Source organism: Cyrtonyx montezumae, unplaced genomic scaffold (assembly GCF_038088225.1).
Source record: "Cyrtonyx montezumae isolate F1298 unplaced genomic scaffold, pur_monq_1.0 scaffold_8, whole genome shotgun sequence".
In the NCBI taxonomy this organism is placed as follows: Eukaryota; Metazoa; Chordata; class Aves; order Galliformes; family Odontophoridae; genus Cyrtonyx; species Cyrtonyx montezumae.
The window spans coordinates 95819963-95840017 of record NW_027072089.1 but is presented as its reverse complement, the minus strand read 5'-3'; the positions used below and the strand labels follow the sequence as shown (position 1 = coordinate 95840017).

At 43.1% G+C, this 20055-nt stretch overlaps 1 protein-coding gene across 1 annotated transcript in view; it reads right to left on the bottom strand.

Annotated features, from left to right (window-relative positions):
- The window catches only part of LOC136058914 (golgin subfamily A member 4-like), a 68122-nt gene extending 50270 nt beyond the window's left edge, over positions 1 to 17852 (bottom strand). The window contains exons 1-2 of the mRNA XM_065752700.1: positions 17765 to 17852; positions 13871 to 13966 (exon numbers count right to left, since the gene is read on the bottom strand). Of these exons, the coding sequence (XP_065608772.1) occupies positions 13871 to 13966; positions 17765 to 17851 (183 nt within the window). The 5' untranslated portion in view covers position 17852. The remainder of the gene's footprint in view (positions 1 to 13870; positions 13967 to 17764) is intronic.
- Between the last annotated feature and the right edge of the window lie 2203 nt (positions 17853 to 20055).

Below are 20055 nucleotides of genomic sequence, written 5' to 3'. Positions count from 1 at the left end.
TGTTCCAGCAAGCGCGACTCTCTCATCAATTTTTTCATCAGAATAGGAGAGCTTTACAAAAACAATTTCAACTGACAGCAGATCAGGCCCGTAACATTATTCTAACATGCCCAGACTGCCAGGCAATTGCCCCTTTGCCTCAAATTGGGACAAATCCCCGTGGCACAGCGCCTCTTCAACTGTGGCAGACAGATGTTACTCATGTTCCCGAATTTGGCCGTCTAAAATTTGTCCATGTAACAATAGATACTCATTCTTCATACATATTCGCCACAGCACATACAGGTGAACGCAGTCGCGATGCCCGTAAACACTGGTTATCTGCCTATGCTGCTATGGGAATCCCACATACTATAAAAACAGATAATGGGCCTGCGTACACTTCTAAGGCCACTCGAACTTTCCTCCAAGAATGGGGCATTAAACATATTACAGGCATTCCTCATTCTCCCACTGGACAAGCTATCATTGAGCGTGCTCATCAAACACTGAAATCCATTCTTAATAAACAAAAGAGGGGGAATACGGGGGATACACCACAAGAAAGATTATGTAAAGCTTTGCTTGTGCTGAATTTTTTGAATCGTGATCACACAGATAGAACTCGTGTGGACCATCATTTTGGGGCCTCCCCAATGCTCAAGGAACGGCCAATGGTTAACGTTCGGAATATGGCCACAGGGCATTGGGAAGGTCCCTTACCACTGATAACTTGGGGTCGTGGATATGCTTGTGTTTCCACAGGGACTGGTCCTACATGGGTTCCAGCACGATATGTTCGGCCTCATCTCAAGGCAGAAAATAGCATCCAGCCTTTATGATTACTGGGATTGTGTGTTTCTTCTATTTTAGTGGTAGATCGAGTGTGAAGAATTATTGGGCATTATCTAGGTTGTTGTGTGCTTTTTCTGTTTCAGTAGTAGATCAAGTGTAAATAAGACAGGATTTGATGTTGCCAACGCTGGAGTTTATGGAAATAGCACTTTTAATGTGCAGTTATGATGTTATTAGCCCATCAATTAGCCTTTTTTCTAATTTGCAAAGACAAAAACCTGGAAAAGAATCCTAGGCAAAGGGTTGATTTTGTGTTTTAGAATGATCAACTCTCTTTCAATTCACTAATCAAAATAGTTTTTTATAACCATGCATCATTTGAGACAAAGGCATATGCTAAGAGAGCTAACCTTGATAGTTTATTCTGTTTTGCAAGCAGGTGTTCCACTTGGGCTCCGCATCATGCACTGGCCACGCGGATTCGGTGTACAAATGGAAAAAACTCTGCAGACCCTGAGGAGAGTGGGAGCAGAGGGGAGTCTGTGGTGGATGGGAGAGGAAAAGTGCACCTTGAAGCAGGGGACGCCCTGCTGGCACTACCTATCACGTCCACCGCTGGCATGTTCCTTTTCTCTCTTCTTTCTGGTGGTTTGCCATTTCTCAAGGGTCAATAGCTAATAATGTGTTTGCTTAGGGAGTTTCTGTTTCTTGCTTATCTAAAATGGATGTCTGCATGTGTGTAAGTGTGTGTATGTTGACTAAAACCCTAACCATCTGTGTTGCTCTGAATACACAATTTGCTTGTTTCTGCTCTTGAGATGTCTTGTCTCTCAGATCCAGGATACCCTGAAACAGCACCACTCAAGCTTCAGCCACAATCACCAAGTTAGGATGTTAGCTGGCAAAGGAAAGCAATACCCCTAGTGATACTCTAGCAGACCTACCCACTGATGTTGATCCCATTTGACATGCAACTTTATATCTTCCAATCAATTACTAGTACACAAAGAATGGGACCCTCAGGGATTCTTTTCCAGGTTGCAGGAACCTAAAGCCATGGGTGAAAGGTGTGTTTGTTCACTTCTTATTAAGTTTAAAAATATTTCTTGTCTTTACGATATGATAACCTTGTCTCTTTCCTTACATTCAGCATTTTATTAATTGAAGCCTTGATTAAATTGTGATAGCCTAAATGCCTTCATAAATACTGTTACAGAGTGTTATTCATTTGTACTATGTTAATAGTTTGCTAATAAATAAAAAAGGGGGAATTGTGGGAATACAAAAAGTATATTTAGAGCTGCAGCTGTGGAACAGGATAAACAGCATGAGAAAGGAAGGCTGAGAACCAAGGACACTTCCAGAAGAAGAGGAAAACAAGTTCAAGTAAGCTGCGTGATGGCAGGCCCTAATTGGAGGAAGAGTGCGTGGTTTCGGAAGATTCACAGCCCTGATTGGATCATCGCCTGTATGCACGGTTAAGGACTGTTTTGGGAAGTTACATTGTTGATATGTAAAGGCGGGTGGGAAAGTTACAAGAGAGAACTTGTGAAAGTATATAAGGGATGTTAAAATCTGTAATAAATGATTTGGATCGTTCGCATCTGAGTCCGTGCCCGAGACACTGCAGGTGGAAAGATGGAATACTGTGGAGAAGGGCATCCAATTTTTGAGAGAAACAGCTGTAGTAGAGGTGCTGTATGATCCCAATTTCGTCCCTAACAATCCACACCAGGACCATGATCCTGAGAGAGTAAGGTGTACACCTGATGTATATCGTAAGCTCTCAAAAACAGCACCAGAGAGGTACGCGAGTACACTGGTAGCAATGTTCCATAGATACGAGGGTCAAGACAGAAGACTCACAGTTTATGAATTGATTATTACACTTCAAAACTTTAAACAACAGTTTCCGCCATCATGTGCTTCCATTGCAGCTGTGTAGTAGAAGCAGTAGGTGAGATAAAGAAGACACAAAACTATACTGGAGAAACTGTCATTATTGATGAATAGGGATGAACCTGTGTCAGTATTGGAAAAACCTGATGAAGACGAGCATGACTCAAACAATCTGATGAAGCAATTGATCAAACTGATGAAAGTCTCAGCCACCAAAGGCAACTGCCTCTCTGCACGAGCAAATGACAGCAGTAACATCATGTCATGTGTAGCCATGTGGAGCTTCTTATGAGAAAACGGAGAGGACGTGAGAAAGTGGCATAAAAAACCCACTCCTGCACTGCGAGCACGGGTGAGAGAACTACAGCAGAGATCAGCCACCAACGAAATTGCTCCCGCCACTGCAGGTAACAAATAGAGGGGCTCTGCCCTCAGCTGGGGGGGGGAAGGGATAATAGAGTGTATTGGACTGTGTGGATTAGATGGCCTGGCACATTAGAACCACAAAGATATAAGGCACTGGTGGACACTGGTGCACAGTGCACTCTAATGCCCTCGGATAAAGGGACAGAATTGATTCACATTTCTGGAGTGACTGGGGGTTCTCAGGAACAGTCTGTGTTGGAGGCAGAAATAAGCCTCACTGGTAAAACCTGGCAGAAGCATCCCTGTAGTGACTGGACAGGGGGCTCCATGCATACTGGGTATAGACTATCTCAGAAGGGGACATTTCAAGGATCCCAAGGGATACCGATGGGCTTTTGGAATAGCTGCTGTAGATGCAGACAACATTCAGCAGCTGTCTATTTTACCTGGCCTGTCAGAAGATCCGTCTGTTGTGAGGGTACTGAAAGTGAAAGAGCAGCAGGTACCGATTGCTACAAAAACAGTCCACAGACGGCAGTACCGCACCAACAGGGATTCCTTGCTCCCCATTCATAACTTGATCCGTCAGCTAGAGAGCCAGGGAGTGATCAGCAAAACTCACTCACCTTTTAACAGCCCCATATGGCCGGTGTGTAAAGCCAGTGAAGAATGGAGGCTGACGGTAGATTACCCTGGCCTAAATGAAGTCACACCCCCACTGAGTGCTGCTGTGCCAGACATGCTACAACTCCAGTACGAACTGGAGTCAAAAGCAGCCAAGTGGTATGCCACCATTGACATTGCCAATGCATTCTTTTCTATTCCTTTGGCCACAGAGTGCAGACCACAGTTTGCTTTCACCTGGAGGGGCGTTCAGTACACCTGGAACCCTTTGCCCCAGGGGTGGAAACACGGCCCAACCATTTGCCATGGGCTGATTCAAACCACACTGGAACAGGGTGGGGCACCTGAGCACCTCCAGTACATTGATGACATTGTTGTGTGGGGTGATACAGCACAGAAAGTTTTTTAAAAAGGAGAGCAAATAATCCAAGTTCTTCTGGGTGCTGGTTTTGCTATTAAACGGAACAAAGTGAAGGGACCTGCCCAAGAAATTCAGTTCCTAGGAGTAAAATGGGAAGATGGACATCATCACATCCCAGGAGATGTGATTGACAAAATCACCAGTATGTCACCACCCACTAGCAAGAAAGAGACACAGTCTTTTCTGGGTGTAGTAGGTTTTTGGATGATGCACATCCCAAACTACGGCCTCATAGTAAGCCCCCTCTATCAGGTGACCCGAAAAAAGAATAATTTTGCATGGGGTCCTGAACAGCAGCAGGCCTTTGAGCAAATTAAGCAGGAGATAGCCCGGGCTGTGGCCCTGGGGCCAGTATGGATGGGACAGGATGTAAAGAACATCCTATACACTGCTGCTGGAAAGGAAGGTCCCACTTGGAGCTTGTGGCAAAGAGCTCCTGGAGAGACCCAAGGCCGACCCCTTGGATTTTGGAGCCGAGCGTACAGGGGTTCGGAGGAGTGCTACACTCCAACTGAGAAGGAGATTTTGGTAGCATATTAGGGGAGTTTGGGCTGCCACTGAAGTAATTGGCACCTAGACACAGCTTCTCCTGGCACCTTGGTTGCCAGTGCTGAACTGGATGTTCAAAGGAAAGGTTCCCCCCCCACCCATCATGCTACCGATGCCACCTGGAGTAAGTGGATTGCACTGATTACACAGCGAGCTCGGATGGGGAACATCAACCATCCAGGAATCCTGGAGGTGATCATGGACTGGCCTGAAGGCAAGAAATTTGAAACATCACCATCAGAGGAGATACCACGTGCTAAAGAGGCCCCACCATATAATGAACTACCAGAGAATGAAAAGACATATGCCCAGTTCACTGATGGATCATGTTGTATCGTTGGGAAGCATCGCAGATGGAAGGCTGCTGTGTGGAGCCCCACACGACGAGTTGCAGAGGCCACTGAAGGAGAAGGAGAATCAAGTCAATTTGCATAGGTAATGCTGTCCAGCTGGCCTTAGATGTGGCTGAATGGGAGAGGTGGCCCATGCTATATCTTTACACTGACTCTTGGATGGTGGCAAATGCTTTATGGGGGTGGTTGCAGCAGTGGGAACAGGACAACTGGCAACGGAAGGGTAAACCTATTTGGGCTGCTGAACTGTGGAAAGACATTGCTATCCGAACAAAAAGGTTGGGTGTAAAGGTGTGTCGCGTAGATGCTCATGTGCCCAAGAATCGAGCTACTGAAGAGCAGAAAAAAAAACATCAGGTAGATCAAGCTGCCAAAATTGAGGTGTCTCAGATAGATTTGGACTGGCAGAACAAAGGAGAGCTATTTTTAGCTCGGTGGGCCCATGAGACCTCAGGCCATCAAGGAAGGGATGTGACCTATAAGTGGGCTAGAGACCGAGGGGTGGACTTAACTATGGATGCCGTTGCACAGGTTATCCATGACTGTGACACATGTGCCATAATTAAACAGGCCAAGAGGATGAAACCCCTCTGGCAGGAAGGGCGATGGGAAAAGTATAAATATGGGGAGGTGTGACAGGCTGATTATATCACGTTCCCACGAACTCGCGATGGTAAGCGTTACGTGCTCACTATGGTGGAGGCAACCACTGGGTGGCTTGAGACATACACAGTACCTCATGCTACCGCCCGAAACACCATCTTAGGGCTCGAGAAACAAGTCCTATGGTGACATAGCACTCCAGAGAGAATTGAGTCAGATAATGGGACTCATTTCAAAAATTCTCTTGTGGATATCTGGGCCAAAGAACACGGCATTGAATGGATCTACCATATCCCCTACCATGCACCAGCTGCTGGTAAGATCAAGCGCTACAACGGGTTGTTAAAAACCACGTTGAGAGCAATGGGTAGCAGGACATTTAAGGACTGGGAGAAGCATCTGGCAGAAGCCACCTGGTTGGTCAACACTAGGGGAATCAGTCAACCGAGAGGGTCCTACACAGTCCAGCTCCCTACAGACCATAGAGGGAGATAAGGTCCCTGTGGTACATGTAAGGAGCATGTTGGGAAAAGCGGTGTGGGTCCTTCCAGCCTCTGGAAAGGGCAAACCCCTCTGTGGAACTGTTTTTGGGCAGGGACCTGGGTGCACCTGGTGGGTAATGGATAAAAATGGGGCCGTCCAGTGTGTCCCACAAAGGAATTTGATGCTGGGGGAGTGCTGTTTGTGATTCCATGTATATGTATGTATATATATATGTTTGTATGTAACATGTTATTACTGGTTTGGTTACGTATAGATGTGTGTTAAGCACGATGTGATGATGTGGAATAAGGGGTGGAATTTTGTGGTTTTGATGCCGGTATTCCACATCAGAGCATCATGCAGCAGTGAAGGAGTTAATGCTGTGGGAGCAGCAGAGGGGCGGAGCTCCGCACCAGACGCCAGGCAGCGCTCTGCCTGGGCGAGTTCCTCGTGTGCTTCCCCTGCAGTTTCCTCCTTAACGTAAGCTCACAGCTTTTGGTTTGGAAATGTTATCTCTCTCTCTCTCAATTGTTCAATTTTATTAGATTTAGTGAAGTTACCGTTCCTTCTCAGATCGTGCCGTTGTTTTTTTGTAGACCCATCTCTTCCCACTGTTTTCCCCTCCCCCGGAGCGCACAGCTCTGCTCGGGCGGCCACGTGGCCACTGACGCAGTTTTTTTTTTTGTTGTTATTTCTTTTTTTCTCTCCTCAATCCCTTCTTTCTTTCCCTTGGATCACTGTAGCGGATAACACTGTGACAGCTTGGTCACGCATTTTAGCAGTCCCTATCCCACCTTTTCAGAATATTAACTTCTATATCTGATCAATAAACTGACATACAGTCACATCAACAGAAAGGGCACTGAGGTGCTGCTCACCGAGGGTGGGACTGCCTTTTGCCATCTTTTAAGGAAGAGGGCAGTGTGAAACTTCAGACATTCTATTCAGGATAGGAATTGAACTAACACTTTTTGCAAGAGTAAGCTCTGCTAAAGCTCCTGGTAAAAAAACGTTGACAAGAAAAGTGCTAATAAACCTAGAAAATCTTCCTAAGTGGTAACTGTTGCAAAAGCTCCTAGCTATAACCACTGCATTCATTTAATACATTTCAGAAAGGATATATGTAAAAAAAAAAAAAAGGCAAATACTACAAATAGAGAAATGTATAATCACTAAGCAACTGTTCTACAAGCAAACCTGATGGCCTCACAAATCACAAGTGTGTAAATTCTCAAGAAGAAATAAAACGGCGATGATATGTTTACGACGAACGCTTCATAAAGAATCACGTTTAGACGACATCAGTCAGGATGATGAAACACCATTTTGAAAGTACTTGTAAATAGATTATGGCAAACACCATTAACCAAAAAATTATGAACATTTTAAAAATGGAACTTAGATTATCTTCAGCTTAGATTCATTACTTTCAAAACATGACTGCCAAGAGCTTCAAGAATCCAGATGGTTTTAATTACCATTTCTTAGCAATTGTAGGGTAATGCTTACTTCCCAAAATACAAGGCCGTGCAATTTCACCATGGCATTATTTTGCTTAAACCAAATCCCTCATATTATGCAAACAAAAAAAACTAAGATACTATTCTTCATCTGAAATAAAAAATCTGGACAGCCATCCGTGAACTGCTATTTTTAATCATGCTCTCAAGTCCATGTCTAAGTGCAATTAACACCAGTTTATGTAATCAATAAAACTGAACAAGTAGACAAGCCAATCGGTCTGAAGCATGCTGGAAACAGAATTTGCAAAGATGTAAGTGATCCTGTGTGTTCTCTAATCCTTTGAATGCCATCAAATCGTCCCTGAAGCTCCTTAGAGAAATCCTACTAAAATCTTCCAACATTCTATGCTTCAAACACGCTCCAGGGTAAATGAACTCTCTATTCCATACTCACTTTTAATTCTGGTACCAAATTAAGAGCGTGATATTGCTGATCTTTCGTCATAATACAGACCTTTTACTTTGTCTTAATGACCAACAACAAACATTTCTACTTTTCAGATAAAGCTATAAATGAGGTGAATTAAGTAATAAACCAAGACACCAGATGATGCTACACTTCTTTAAGTACTGTGTATCATTGAAGAGTTAATCTTCAGAACTTCAGAAATACAATTTCTTTGGCCCTCAAGTTTGGTTTTGGTTAAGCAGTCTTGTTCTCTAAAGACTGTCTGAAACACAGAACCGATCAAGTTTATAGTTTTTGCTACTCTTCCTCTCTCTGAAGAATTACCATGCTCAAATCTTCTTCTGCTCCGATGACGCTGATGAATGGGATGCCTGAACTAAAGCAGGTAAGATCCCTACATCAAGGAACTTTCCTAGTAGGCTGGGAAACAAAAGACAATTTAATGGCATTATAGCACAACCCGAATCTTAACTGTTCATTGAAGATGGGAGTAGTTGCATCAGTGCATGTTACATGCATGTAACACTTGTTTTACTGTCAAAGGCAGTCATTATTTCCTTTCAGAAAGGGTTTCAGATGAACATGCTGTCATGCAAACTTGCAAATGTATACTTCTCATGAGTCAGGTACATACAATGCGGTGTGCATGCATTTCTAGTATATCAGTGCTAAGAAGCTTCCCTGTGTATGTACAATTTTCCATGTATATGTGCACAGTAAGGGGAATGGCACTATACTACAAGCTTGACTAAAAGACAAGACAGCCATTTACTCATCCTGCTCAAGAAGCCACAGATATCAGGTGTGTCAACGATTTAGCGGAAGGTGCGGCCCGGTTCCGTGACGATTGGTGTGGGGGGACCCACGGATCCACGCCCCAGGAAACAGGAAAGGGGAAGGGGAAAAGGGAAAAAGGAAAAGGGAGATGGGCCTAGGAACAAAACAGCAGCAATGATCTGAGGAGGAAAGCTAATTTACTAAATAGATATCGCAAAGCAAAATAACACAATGTAACACAATATAATTGGAATTAAATAAAATGAGCAAGAGAGAGAGTCCGATAAACCGAAGGCCTTATGCTAACGCTGAAGGCGGACGGCAGCAAGCACCCACTGCTGAGTCCATCCCAAAGGAAAGAGAGTGTCCCGTGACCGCAGACAGTTTTTATCATTCCCTCTGAGCGTTAACACGTAAGAACACAAAGCATCGCAAAGTCCTCTGGGGAATGTAGTTCTTCTCTTCTGAGACAGGTATATCTGGAACTATCGATGATCCACGGAGCTGGAGCATTAAGTCTTTAACTCTAAATGCACTACATGATGTTATGATGTGGAATACCAGTACCAAAAACCATAAAACCATGACAAGGTGTAACAAACAAGAGTAAGTAATTGGCCAGCAACAGAAAAGAAAGAAGGAAAGAAGTTTATTTGCCCACTGAGGAAAAAGACAGAAAAGCTGTGAATAATACAGTAATTTGCCAACCTTATGCAAATATTTATTTTATAGGTTTGTGCAATTCATGGTGATCTTTTTATGCCTCATTCCTACTGTGTTCACAGATTTTAAACACAGGAGAAAGAACTCAAAGTTCAAGAGTTCTCTCAACAGTTAAAAAAATGTCTCAATCTACAGGTTCAGAACTGCATTTTCTGGAGGAAGCAATACAGAAATTGAACAGTCCTTTCCTCATCTGCTTTTATTTTCATGAGCTATCTAAACAAATCCATGCACGCATCAAGAGCCATAAAAAACAAGCTCCAGATGTAACAAAGAGAGTCAAAATCACCACTACTTCTTCAAGACAGCGCTTATTTGGAAGTACTTCAAATGGGATGAATAGAAAGAAGACGTAGCACTAACAAAGGTAGCAAACCAAAAACATTTCCAGATTTATCTGTCTTGCTCTATTATTGCCCTAGGCTAGAAAAATGTTTATATCTAAACAGTCTACATAAAAAAAGACTGAGAAGTCCACTGCTAGTTTAGCTCTAAAGGGAGCAAAATAGACAGTGCTCTGCTGTTACTTCCATGACGCTCCTGAGGATGCGAATGACATTTGAACAACTGACAAGTTCTACACAGCAAGCTATCAGCTGCTTGCTCTCCCTTGGTGGCTCCAAACTACCTTTGTTATCTTTACGGGGCGGGCATGACTTGCAAAGTCATACTGGTACTACATAGGTCGTGTGTTGCTCCCAAAGTAATGTCTCCCATGTAGCTTCCATGGAAGCTACAACAGATACAAAGAACACAATAACAGCATTTAATAGAAAGAGCAAATTAAAAAGCTGCACGGCCGTGTAGAATGTGGCTCGTCTTTCAAGCTGCTGTCACCACTACCAAAACACACAGCCCACTGCCTCACTGTGCTCTCACACACTGGTTGGTCTCCATAAATATTCAGCAAGTGTCAATGAATATCAATACATGCCTATTTTTCCACACGGAGGAATTCAGTGACATGCCTCTGCTTCAGATGCACTTGCATGTCAAAGCTGCACGGCTGTGCAGAACATGGCTCGTCTTTCAAGCTGCTGTCACCACTCCCCTGTCCCACATCAACAAAATCCACATCTGACATAGCAGGCCAAAATAACAAAATTGGAGGCATTACTTTTGCAGCAGCCCTTCTTCATAGGAAACCAAAAAATTCTGAACCTCTAGGGAAGATAATGAGCACAATCGATGCATCTGCCCTCAAATGCTGTTCAAGAATCGATGCAGTAGCAGACTGAAATTTGAAAACCAACCCCTACTAGACGGGAAGTAGCAGGAATTCAGTTTTAATCATGCAGATCTGTTTCGAATGACACTAAGTCCAACAACTTGCTTGAAGAAGTCCTAGGTTAAGTATCAATACATGCTTTTATCTCACATTCAGGCTATATTTTGCAGGCTACTTGCGAGCAGACACTTCTGCTTTTTCCTTACACAGAAAACAAAAGAGCTTATCTGCAACCTCTATGGAGAGCCATGGCTTCATTCAAACAGAAGCTGGAGAAGAAAGAAGGTAGGAATAAAAGAAACTTAATGCTAGTGTTCCCTGAATGAAGTGCACAAGTTTTTAATATCTGAAAGCATTCTTAATAAAAAAAATAAAAATAAAAAAATAAAACCAGAAACTTATCACTGAAGAATATCAAGTAAGAACATCTGTCTGCAGGTTTTATTGTAATTCCCCGATCACATTCACTTTGTCAGCTACAATCTTAATTCACTCTGGTTTTTTTTAAATTCTAAGAATATTGAAATTACATCAAAGTTTTCACATGCAATACCTGTAGGCTTGATATTGTAGCACCAGAACTCTGAAAACATGTACCTATTAAAGTATCTATTAGTCTATACATACTAAAATACAATAGATGAGAGGTGAGAAAACACACACCAGAACTCCGAAAAACAGCGAGTTCTGTTTAAGCTTTCTGTAAGCTGGTTAGCGATTATTCGTGTACTACAGAAACACTTCAGCATTCTTCAAAGCCAAACATTTTCAGAGCATTAAATACTGTCTAGTCTCGATTCTTTTTAATACCACTGACAACTGTATATATATATAACTGTATATATAGTGATTTTAACACCACTGACATCAAGAACATTGTTTAAAATGCACTCCTCCTACCACGTAATTAGTATGTATATTTTCAGAGATGGTCCATAGTATCTGCCTCTACTTTCAAGCACGATAAATACTGCCACTGACCTGAATTTTAGGAAGGTTCCACAAATACACGTGACACACTTTTTGCTTCTAACCAGTCTAAATACTTATGAGGAATATTTGTGAAAAGAAGCTTTCACATCATTTATCTTCCTTTTAGTAAAACTTTCCATTTGACGTGAAAACAATCCTCATTAAAAAGCAGAGGTTTTATTCTTCGGCATCCTTGCTGGATTTCAGAATTTTAAGTACAGAATGTGTTTCATAAATAAAATTGCTCATAACAACTCCCTATGCCAAGGGATAACTATAAATCTGAGGTCACTTTAGTACTCTGCTTCCACTCTTAATCTTAATTCTCCCCTCCCCCCACTTCCACCCCCATCATTCCAAGTGTAATCACTGTATTTAGAGCATGATAATGTTCTTCCAGCAAAACCTGGCATTCCCTGTGGGGCATTCTATGCTTCTCCTGAGGCATCATAAAATCAAATGAAGTAATAGGAGGCAAAACAGGCAGAAATGAAGAACAATACAGGAAGCATTGAGATATATATATGATACTATGTTATCAAAACGGTGAAGAGAAATAGGGTCTACTCATTTTAATATTTTTTATTAAATCAACTAAAGAAGAAGATAAGCTTTTAAGAACATGAACCTTCTTCAGATGGGGAACAGAAGCAGCCATTTTCAAAACTAAATACAAGTTAAAGAAAACTACTCTGAGTTTGACTCACTGAGTAAGTTGCACTATTTGAGTGGACAAATACTTGTATCATAAAAGGGAAGAGGAGCATAACCACTTATGTCTTTCCCCTTGTTATTTGTCACTGAAAACAGGAAAATATTTTGTTGGCGGTGCCAAGTCAACGACAGACAAAATCCAGTGAAGCAGTCACACCAACATCACTACGTCTCACAGCTTCACCAAGCAGATTCCACTAAGCTTTGGCCGCTTAAAAGCATCCAACCGCCTTAGCCAAATCGCTCCTTTAACCTTTATCACGTTCTAGTAGATGTCTCGACGCACTTAAAAACAAACGAAAACAGCAAAGTACTCTGTTAAAATGCTTCATAATTTGTCATGGGTTACACTGCTTGCTGACACTACGGAGCCCCAGTTAAAAGGAAGGGTCTCTCAATGACAAATTGAGTCATTCCGTATATGCCGCAGTACAGAAAAAATAACATTTACTAGAAAACCTAATACTGCTGTTCTGAAGCACAAAACCAAACCACAAGGTAGTCTTCATCTTGTTCCTGCTACTGCTGCAGAAAATAAACTGTCAAGCTGTAATCACTGGTGGTGTTTTCAACAGCCTATGCCAAATTTCAGGATAACTGGTTACCTCCGGACAAAAATGAGTTAAAAATTGAAATAAATGGGTGCACTGGAAGAAAGTGTATCTTTTTCCTAGCAATTAGCATTTCTTAGCAATTGTAGGGTATCAGTCAAATCCAGAAAGTTTTGTTTCACAGCTAGGAGCCTACAATCTCCTCTGACAAGTTTCAGAGAATGACCAGCATTCCCTGCTTTACTGCACCAGTGTACTTTCACATTCTCAAAATCAGTCTTTTGCAGTTTATTTTTAATATGTCCATTAAAACAAGCAAACCACAGTGCTCCATCTAAACCAGAATGAGTGCAGACTGTCTCTAGTTTGTTTATGCAAGCCATTGCACATTTAATCATATTTTATGCTTGATCATTTAGGCTGGTGTTTTCTTGTGGGTTTTGGGGTTTTTTTTGTTTGTTTTGAAATTTGATAATTATTACTAGTATGCTTAGAAACGTTCATAAGGGTTCACTTTAATACTTTAGTCTACTCTGCCTCAGTTTACCCCAACAGCTAACAGAACTCTTCCAACTTGTCAAACAAAAGGGACAGAAAAGCAACCTCCCTGAACGTACGTTATGTCACAGTAGTTTACTGAATTTAGTAACCCTTGGAGAAGGATTGTAAACGTTTCTTAATCCGGGAGTTGACTGCTACAGCTTTAAGATCCACTTCAGTAGCAGTCAACACTACAGGATTTAACCTATAAATTATGACTGTTCTTGCGTAGGAATGCACAGGAAATAGAGTGAGAAACAAAGAAAAAGTCAATCAATACGAAGTTGGTGGGGTTTTTTTTGTTGTTTTTTTAAGGATATATTAAAGCTAAAAAAATAGACAAAATTAGTTGTCAACTGACCTCTTGGTCTGGTGTTAAAGTGCCTTCATCGTTCCACTCTGACAACGAAGATGATCTGCTTCTTTCGCCAGACAGTGAAGGAGACCTGTGGGGGATCTATACAGAGATCACACATGTCAGTAACTAATAACGTTACCAATTCAGAACTAACTATTCCATGCTGTCATTTATTTTAACAACTACTAGCTATTACATGTCAGTAAAGCCCTGAGTACATCTTCCTTTTAATGAAACCAAAATCAGCTCCCTATACTGCCTGTGACAGCAGTTCCCCAAACAAAGTCTCATAGCAGAAAATGTCATGAAACAGCCATGAAAGCATGCAACAAAATACTTATTTTGATTATTAGCAACCGTGGTGCTCTTGGCACAGACTTGAAACTCAAGCTTCATAATACAAAAAGTGTACAGTAACACTTGCTTATTTATTGTATTTATTTACTATTATTATTTATTTATAATTATTATTTATTATAATTATTATAACTCCACACTGACAGGCGTTTGATCGTTTAAATAAGGAGTACCGTGTGATTACTTTAAGAAATTAATAAAAAAACTGACAGAAGAAAAACTTTTTCTAAAAGACCGATGAAAATAATCTAAGCAAAAGAAAAGGGCAGTGGCAAAACATGACGCATTTTCTGATGCCAGTACAAACTATTTCCTGTCAGTACTGAACATCCATTCAAAGACATTTCACAACTACACGCTAAGAGAGGTTGCAACAAGCCAAGCCAACCCAAGCATAGCTTGCCAGCCTCACCCTCCAACATTTACTCAGAGGACTTCAATATTAAATTAAGTTCAAGTAAGGAACGTGAAAATATCAGCAAGTTTTACATACTAAGAAACTAACAGATACATATAACGGGACCAGAATTAACAGTGTTACCAAGAAAAAAAGTCTCAAATCCTTTCACGCTTTGTGGCAGCACTGTCATACAGGTTGAGCACACAAATTCCTCCTTTTAAAATGCCTACCTCAAGACTCAAGACTGAGCTGGATGCTCTATATCACGAACATCATGCTATCAGTCCACTGAAAATATATTACCAAAAAAAGAGAGAAATCTTTAGAAGAACTACGCTCACAATACTGCCAAAGCCCATAGGTTCATTTTGCCAAATCTGGATAGCAATAAAGTCCAGTATCACAGAAAATACACGATTATATCAAAATCAGTCACAGTTACGGGCAAGACCAAACACTTACAAAGTCCCCTCTTGAGAGCATAACTCCCCTTAATTCAAACATCCCATTCAGAACCAAATAACTGTTTGCCACGATAGCTCCACATCCTGCTCCAGAGGGATACACAGTTGGAACAACAGCAGCAATGCAGTCCTGCCAGTAGTCTGCTTTCCTCTTCCACCCACTGTCTAGCCTAAAACAAGCTGTATGAAGAAGAGATCTTCTCACCAAACAGCGTGAAAGAAATTCAAGAATGTCCATCATCATTTAGCTGCCGTTTAGGAGTACAAAGGCCTCTCCTTCCTCTATACCCGGGGGCTTCTGCACTTGTTATTGCTGCACACACACAGCCCTCTAGACAATTTTGAGCCTCTGAGCCAGGGGCACTACCATGGCAACAGGAGGGACAATTGAGGCTATGTAACAAACCATTCCGGAACTCAAGTTTGGAAGATCAAACAGATGCCTGCAACTGTAGAAGCAGTTTTTTTCTCCATGTCAGCAGTCAGAAGCTGACATGTCCCCCACCAGACAGGCTTTCAGATGCAGACATCTAGCCCCCATCTGCCAGCTGCTCACGTGGAAGAGGAAGGCCCACAAAGACCTTGTGAGAAAAAGCGTTCAGGTGAATGTTATGATGGGAGAAATGGCACCAGCAGCTTTAGTGAGTGTTAGGCTGGTAAACACAGCCTCAGACAACACAGCCAGAGACCAGCTGACAAAGTCCTGTGTCCCTGAGAAGGGATGGTTAAGTGAAGCCTTCCTGTGACAGGGCACAGGAACAAAAAGAGCAAAAATGAACACAGATCCAGAAATGAAATCAGATCCAAAATGAAAACAGTCCCACAGAATTTCAAGGATCCAGAAAAGCTGGTTTGAAAGTACTTCACTATGAGGTAGCCTATAGTCTCTGCGATGACAGAACATATGCATAAATAAACTGCATTCAGTTTACTATCCACTAACAGCAAGGAAACAGAGGTGTTTCCTACAGCCTGGCAGGGCTCGCAGCACTCTACAGGCCTCGGTACCTTTGCCCTCCTTCCTCAGTTACAGAATCTATTTTGAAACGCGGCACAAGGAGCTAACAGATCAGTCCATTTTACTTTTAGGAACAAATTCAATGCCAATTTTCTGCTAGTAGTACCAGAGATCAATCGAAAAATAACAACCACAAGAAAATTTTCATACACAAACAAAAATCTGTTCTTGTTCTGTCTGCTCCTCATGTCGAGCATTGAGTTGCACAGTCTGCCCACAGCACTGCAGACCAGGTGAAAGTATCTAGGTTTCATAAGACTTATCTTAAGGCTTTGTCAGTGTTGACTTTAACAGCCAAGTAAAGACTACAACATACCGAACTGGTGGGCACTGGTGGATGCGAGAAAGAAATAAAGAAATGCAACCACATCCACCTGGGCCCAAATTTCTCCACAACATCTATTTCTATTAAGCACTCACACACAGTGAGTATACTAACGTATGACTGTGCTGCTGACTTGGCAACAATATTGTGTACAAAGTACTGTAATCTGACTGCTTTTAAGTAAGTTTTGCAGCTCTCTTTCAATTGCACTTGAAAATTCAGCACATATGCCAACTCAGTATGCTAGTCTGAACCATGAAAAAACCATACATTTTTAACACTCCAGAGAAGACCTAAAATGAATACATATGAAAGGGCTTATAATTAAACTTGACAAACTATAAAGAGCTTTGCAGACATTCCATCTCCAGAAGCACCACCCTTACTTGACAAATAAGCAATTAAAAGAAAACTTAAGTAGCTGGATATCAGCAGGGTCGAAACCATGAGACCACACAACTCAGATCACCCATGCATCATGTTACACTCAGCCCAGGCGCAGGGAGCTGACAGCTGATCTGTCAGAAGAGCGCAGTTTCAGCCTGTAGCCTGCCATCCACACCATAATGAGTTCACATCACTTCTACTCTGGTAGTTCCAAGGTTTAAAGGATGCCTAACCCAGCAAAAACCCAAAGAGGCACGGGCTGCCAGTATCACAGAATTGTAGGGGTTGGAAGGGATCTCTAAGGGATATCTAGAGATCATCGAGTCCAACCCCCCTGCCAAAGCAGCTCCCTAGAGCAGGTTGCACAGGTAGCTGTCCAGCCACGTATCTGTCCCAGCACAAAGTCTGATGAAGTAAAGTAAACTTGTCAAGCTCTTTGTACCCAAATCTAAACAGGCACAGAGAAGATTTCTGCTTCAGCACATGCGTGAAATCATCACAGCATTCCTGGCCACGGCCACTACCAGACAGAGATTGTGAACACAGCAAACCGAATGCTCAGCACTTCATTATGAAACATATCTTCTAGAAACCAATACTAATCATATACTTCTAACGAGGTACGTGTAAGAGAAAGAAAGAAAGAAAAGGACAAGTAAATTATCGCTTAAAAAATGAAAAAGTAAAGCCGAGAATAAAGTCTTCCTCGGCTTTTCCACCTTTAAAAAAACACGCGTGGGGCTAAGGCCTCCAAACGAAGGAAGCAGAAGGGACTCTGGAATGAGAGCAGAAGTCAGAACGAGAATCGAGCTTAAATGCAGCGCATACCAAAGCGCGCAGCCCCCGCACCCCTCCGTCCAAGCCGGTGTGACGTCCCAGCCCGAGACCTTCAGCCCCCGCCTCCGCAGGACCGGCCGCTCCCCCGGGCCGAGCCCCCCATGGGTACCTGCGGCTGGAGAGGGGCGGCCCGGCTACCAACGCCGCGCGGCGGCGCCTGCTCCTCACTGATCTTCTGCTTCAGCTTCTTGAACATGGCGGCGCGTTCGGCGGCCCTTCGTCCTCCTCCTCGTCCTCCTTTTCTTCTCTCGCCCCCTGCGGTGAGACGCCAATGGGGCTCGGCCCCTGCCCCGCTTGGCCGCCAAAGGCCTCCCCCAGCTCGGGTACCCCCCCCCGGCAGGTGAGCGCGCCTCCGCGCCTGCGCGGCCAACGTGGAGCCGAGAGCTCGGGGCGCTACGGGGCGCAGCGAGGCACAAACTTCCCTTGGGAATACGCTGTCGGGCTCGGCTCGGCTCGGCTCGGCTCGGCTGTGGGGGTGGCTAAGGCCCGAGGCCCCTTGAGGCTGGGACCGGGAGGGGAGCGCGGTGGCGGTGGTATGGAGCGTGGGTGAATCGGCGGCCAGCAATGCGTGGTGCGGCGAATCAGGGCCGGGATGTGAGTGGGAATCGGCATGGAACAGGCTCCCCAGAGCAGCGGGCACGGCGCTTGGACGACGCTCTCAGACTTAGGGTTTGGATTTCGGGTGGTCCTGTGTGGAGGCAGAACCCGATGACCCAGCTCGCGATATCCTGTGATCCTGTGACTCACTGAAGCGCCAGTCAGAGCTCGCTAAACCCTCCGTCGAGTGACAGAGCTCTTCTCTGAGGCGCCTGTTGCTGGGTGTGTGAGGGTTTGGAAAACACGCTTGGATTCTGCAGCTGGCTGAAAACCTGCCTGCTGGCAGCCACCTCCTGAAACCTTGTGGGTCCTCTTCTATCTGCACACCTGAGGTGTGTTGTTTACAGATAGGATGTGTGCCCTCAGTGAGACACAGAGAGCTGTTCAAGCAGCTGCCATTCATTCTCCAACAGTGGGATTATTTCAAAACTGCCGTGTTGCCTGTGATGTCATATGAGAGCTAGAAATACACGATGGGATTTGCAAGAAATGCTGAACCGTGATCCTTCTATATCCCACCGCTCTGCGAACAGTGTACCTGGTAATCACAGGCATCCTGACATATTTACACTGACATACGTTGCTGTCACCCTTAAGTAAACTGAGGGAAAAAAAAGTATGTAGATGATTAGTTTGCTGCACTGACCACAAAATGAGCAAGATGCATTCACAGCAAATACATATATAGGTTTTCCTGATTTTTTGCTGCATGTGAGAAAAGGAATCTTTAGTAGAAAATAAACTGAAGGACCGATTGTGATACTTTTGTATAGGCCGACTTGGAAACAGAGGTCTAGGAAAGAGTTTCTGTCACTTTTGAGGAGGGGAAAAATGTTCAAGAGCAGCCCACACGGAAATGAGGTAGAGTGGGTGATTATATTTAACTGTAGCTTTAAAAAGCAAAAATTTGCTACTTAAGCCTGATGGTTTCAACTCCTTCTAAAGCTGGCTTGCATTGACACAGAGCATTCCCAGGCAGTAAGTGAGGGCACTGCCTGGGAAACTCTCTAACCTTTGCACCTCCAGCCTCACCTCCGGTCTTCCAACAGGTCCCCAATTCCCACACCTCTGTGCTTTTTCTCAGTGCTGCCCAGTCTCTGCAGCACCTGTAATTACACTCTAATTTTAAACATGTCACTAAGTATACTGTGTGAATTTGATGGCTTGATGCAGATTAAAAGGAAGCTAACTCATACAGTCATCAGATAGAAAAGCAGAGCAGAGCTTACAGCTGCCTTTTGTCTCATAGGGCATCATTATCCTGGTGGGTTATCTGTTCAGATATCAATGGGGTAAGTCAAGTCTTTCAACCTTTCTCTCATCATGTCTTCTACTATTATTGCCACTGCCTGCCCTTACTTTTGTCATTTTTACTTAATGGTTTCTTTTTTTTTTTATCATTTATAGCTTTGTTCATTTCTTCATAAAATGTACAAAACATGAAACCAAGCTCTGTATTGTTTCCTTGGAACATTTAGTTGCTGTGTTCTGAACATACCTATTCAAATTCTGAAGATATATCTGATAATTCCACAAAATATGTTCATAAACCTTCAAATTTTGTAGCGCCTGGGCAAGGTTGATTTAAACACATTGCAATATACAAAGAATTTACTTCAAGCTCAATCAGGTCCTGGGGGGAACTGTCTGGAATCACATTAATTCCCACCCCTTCTGGGTTACAATACCTTTTATGTAACTGAATAGTACTTTCTTTCTAGAGGGCAAGTCAGTGAAAGATAAATGTATTTCTGCACAGTTCTGGATATGGTAGATAATCGAGAATAAAAGTCTGTTCCCAAG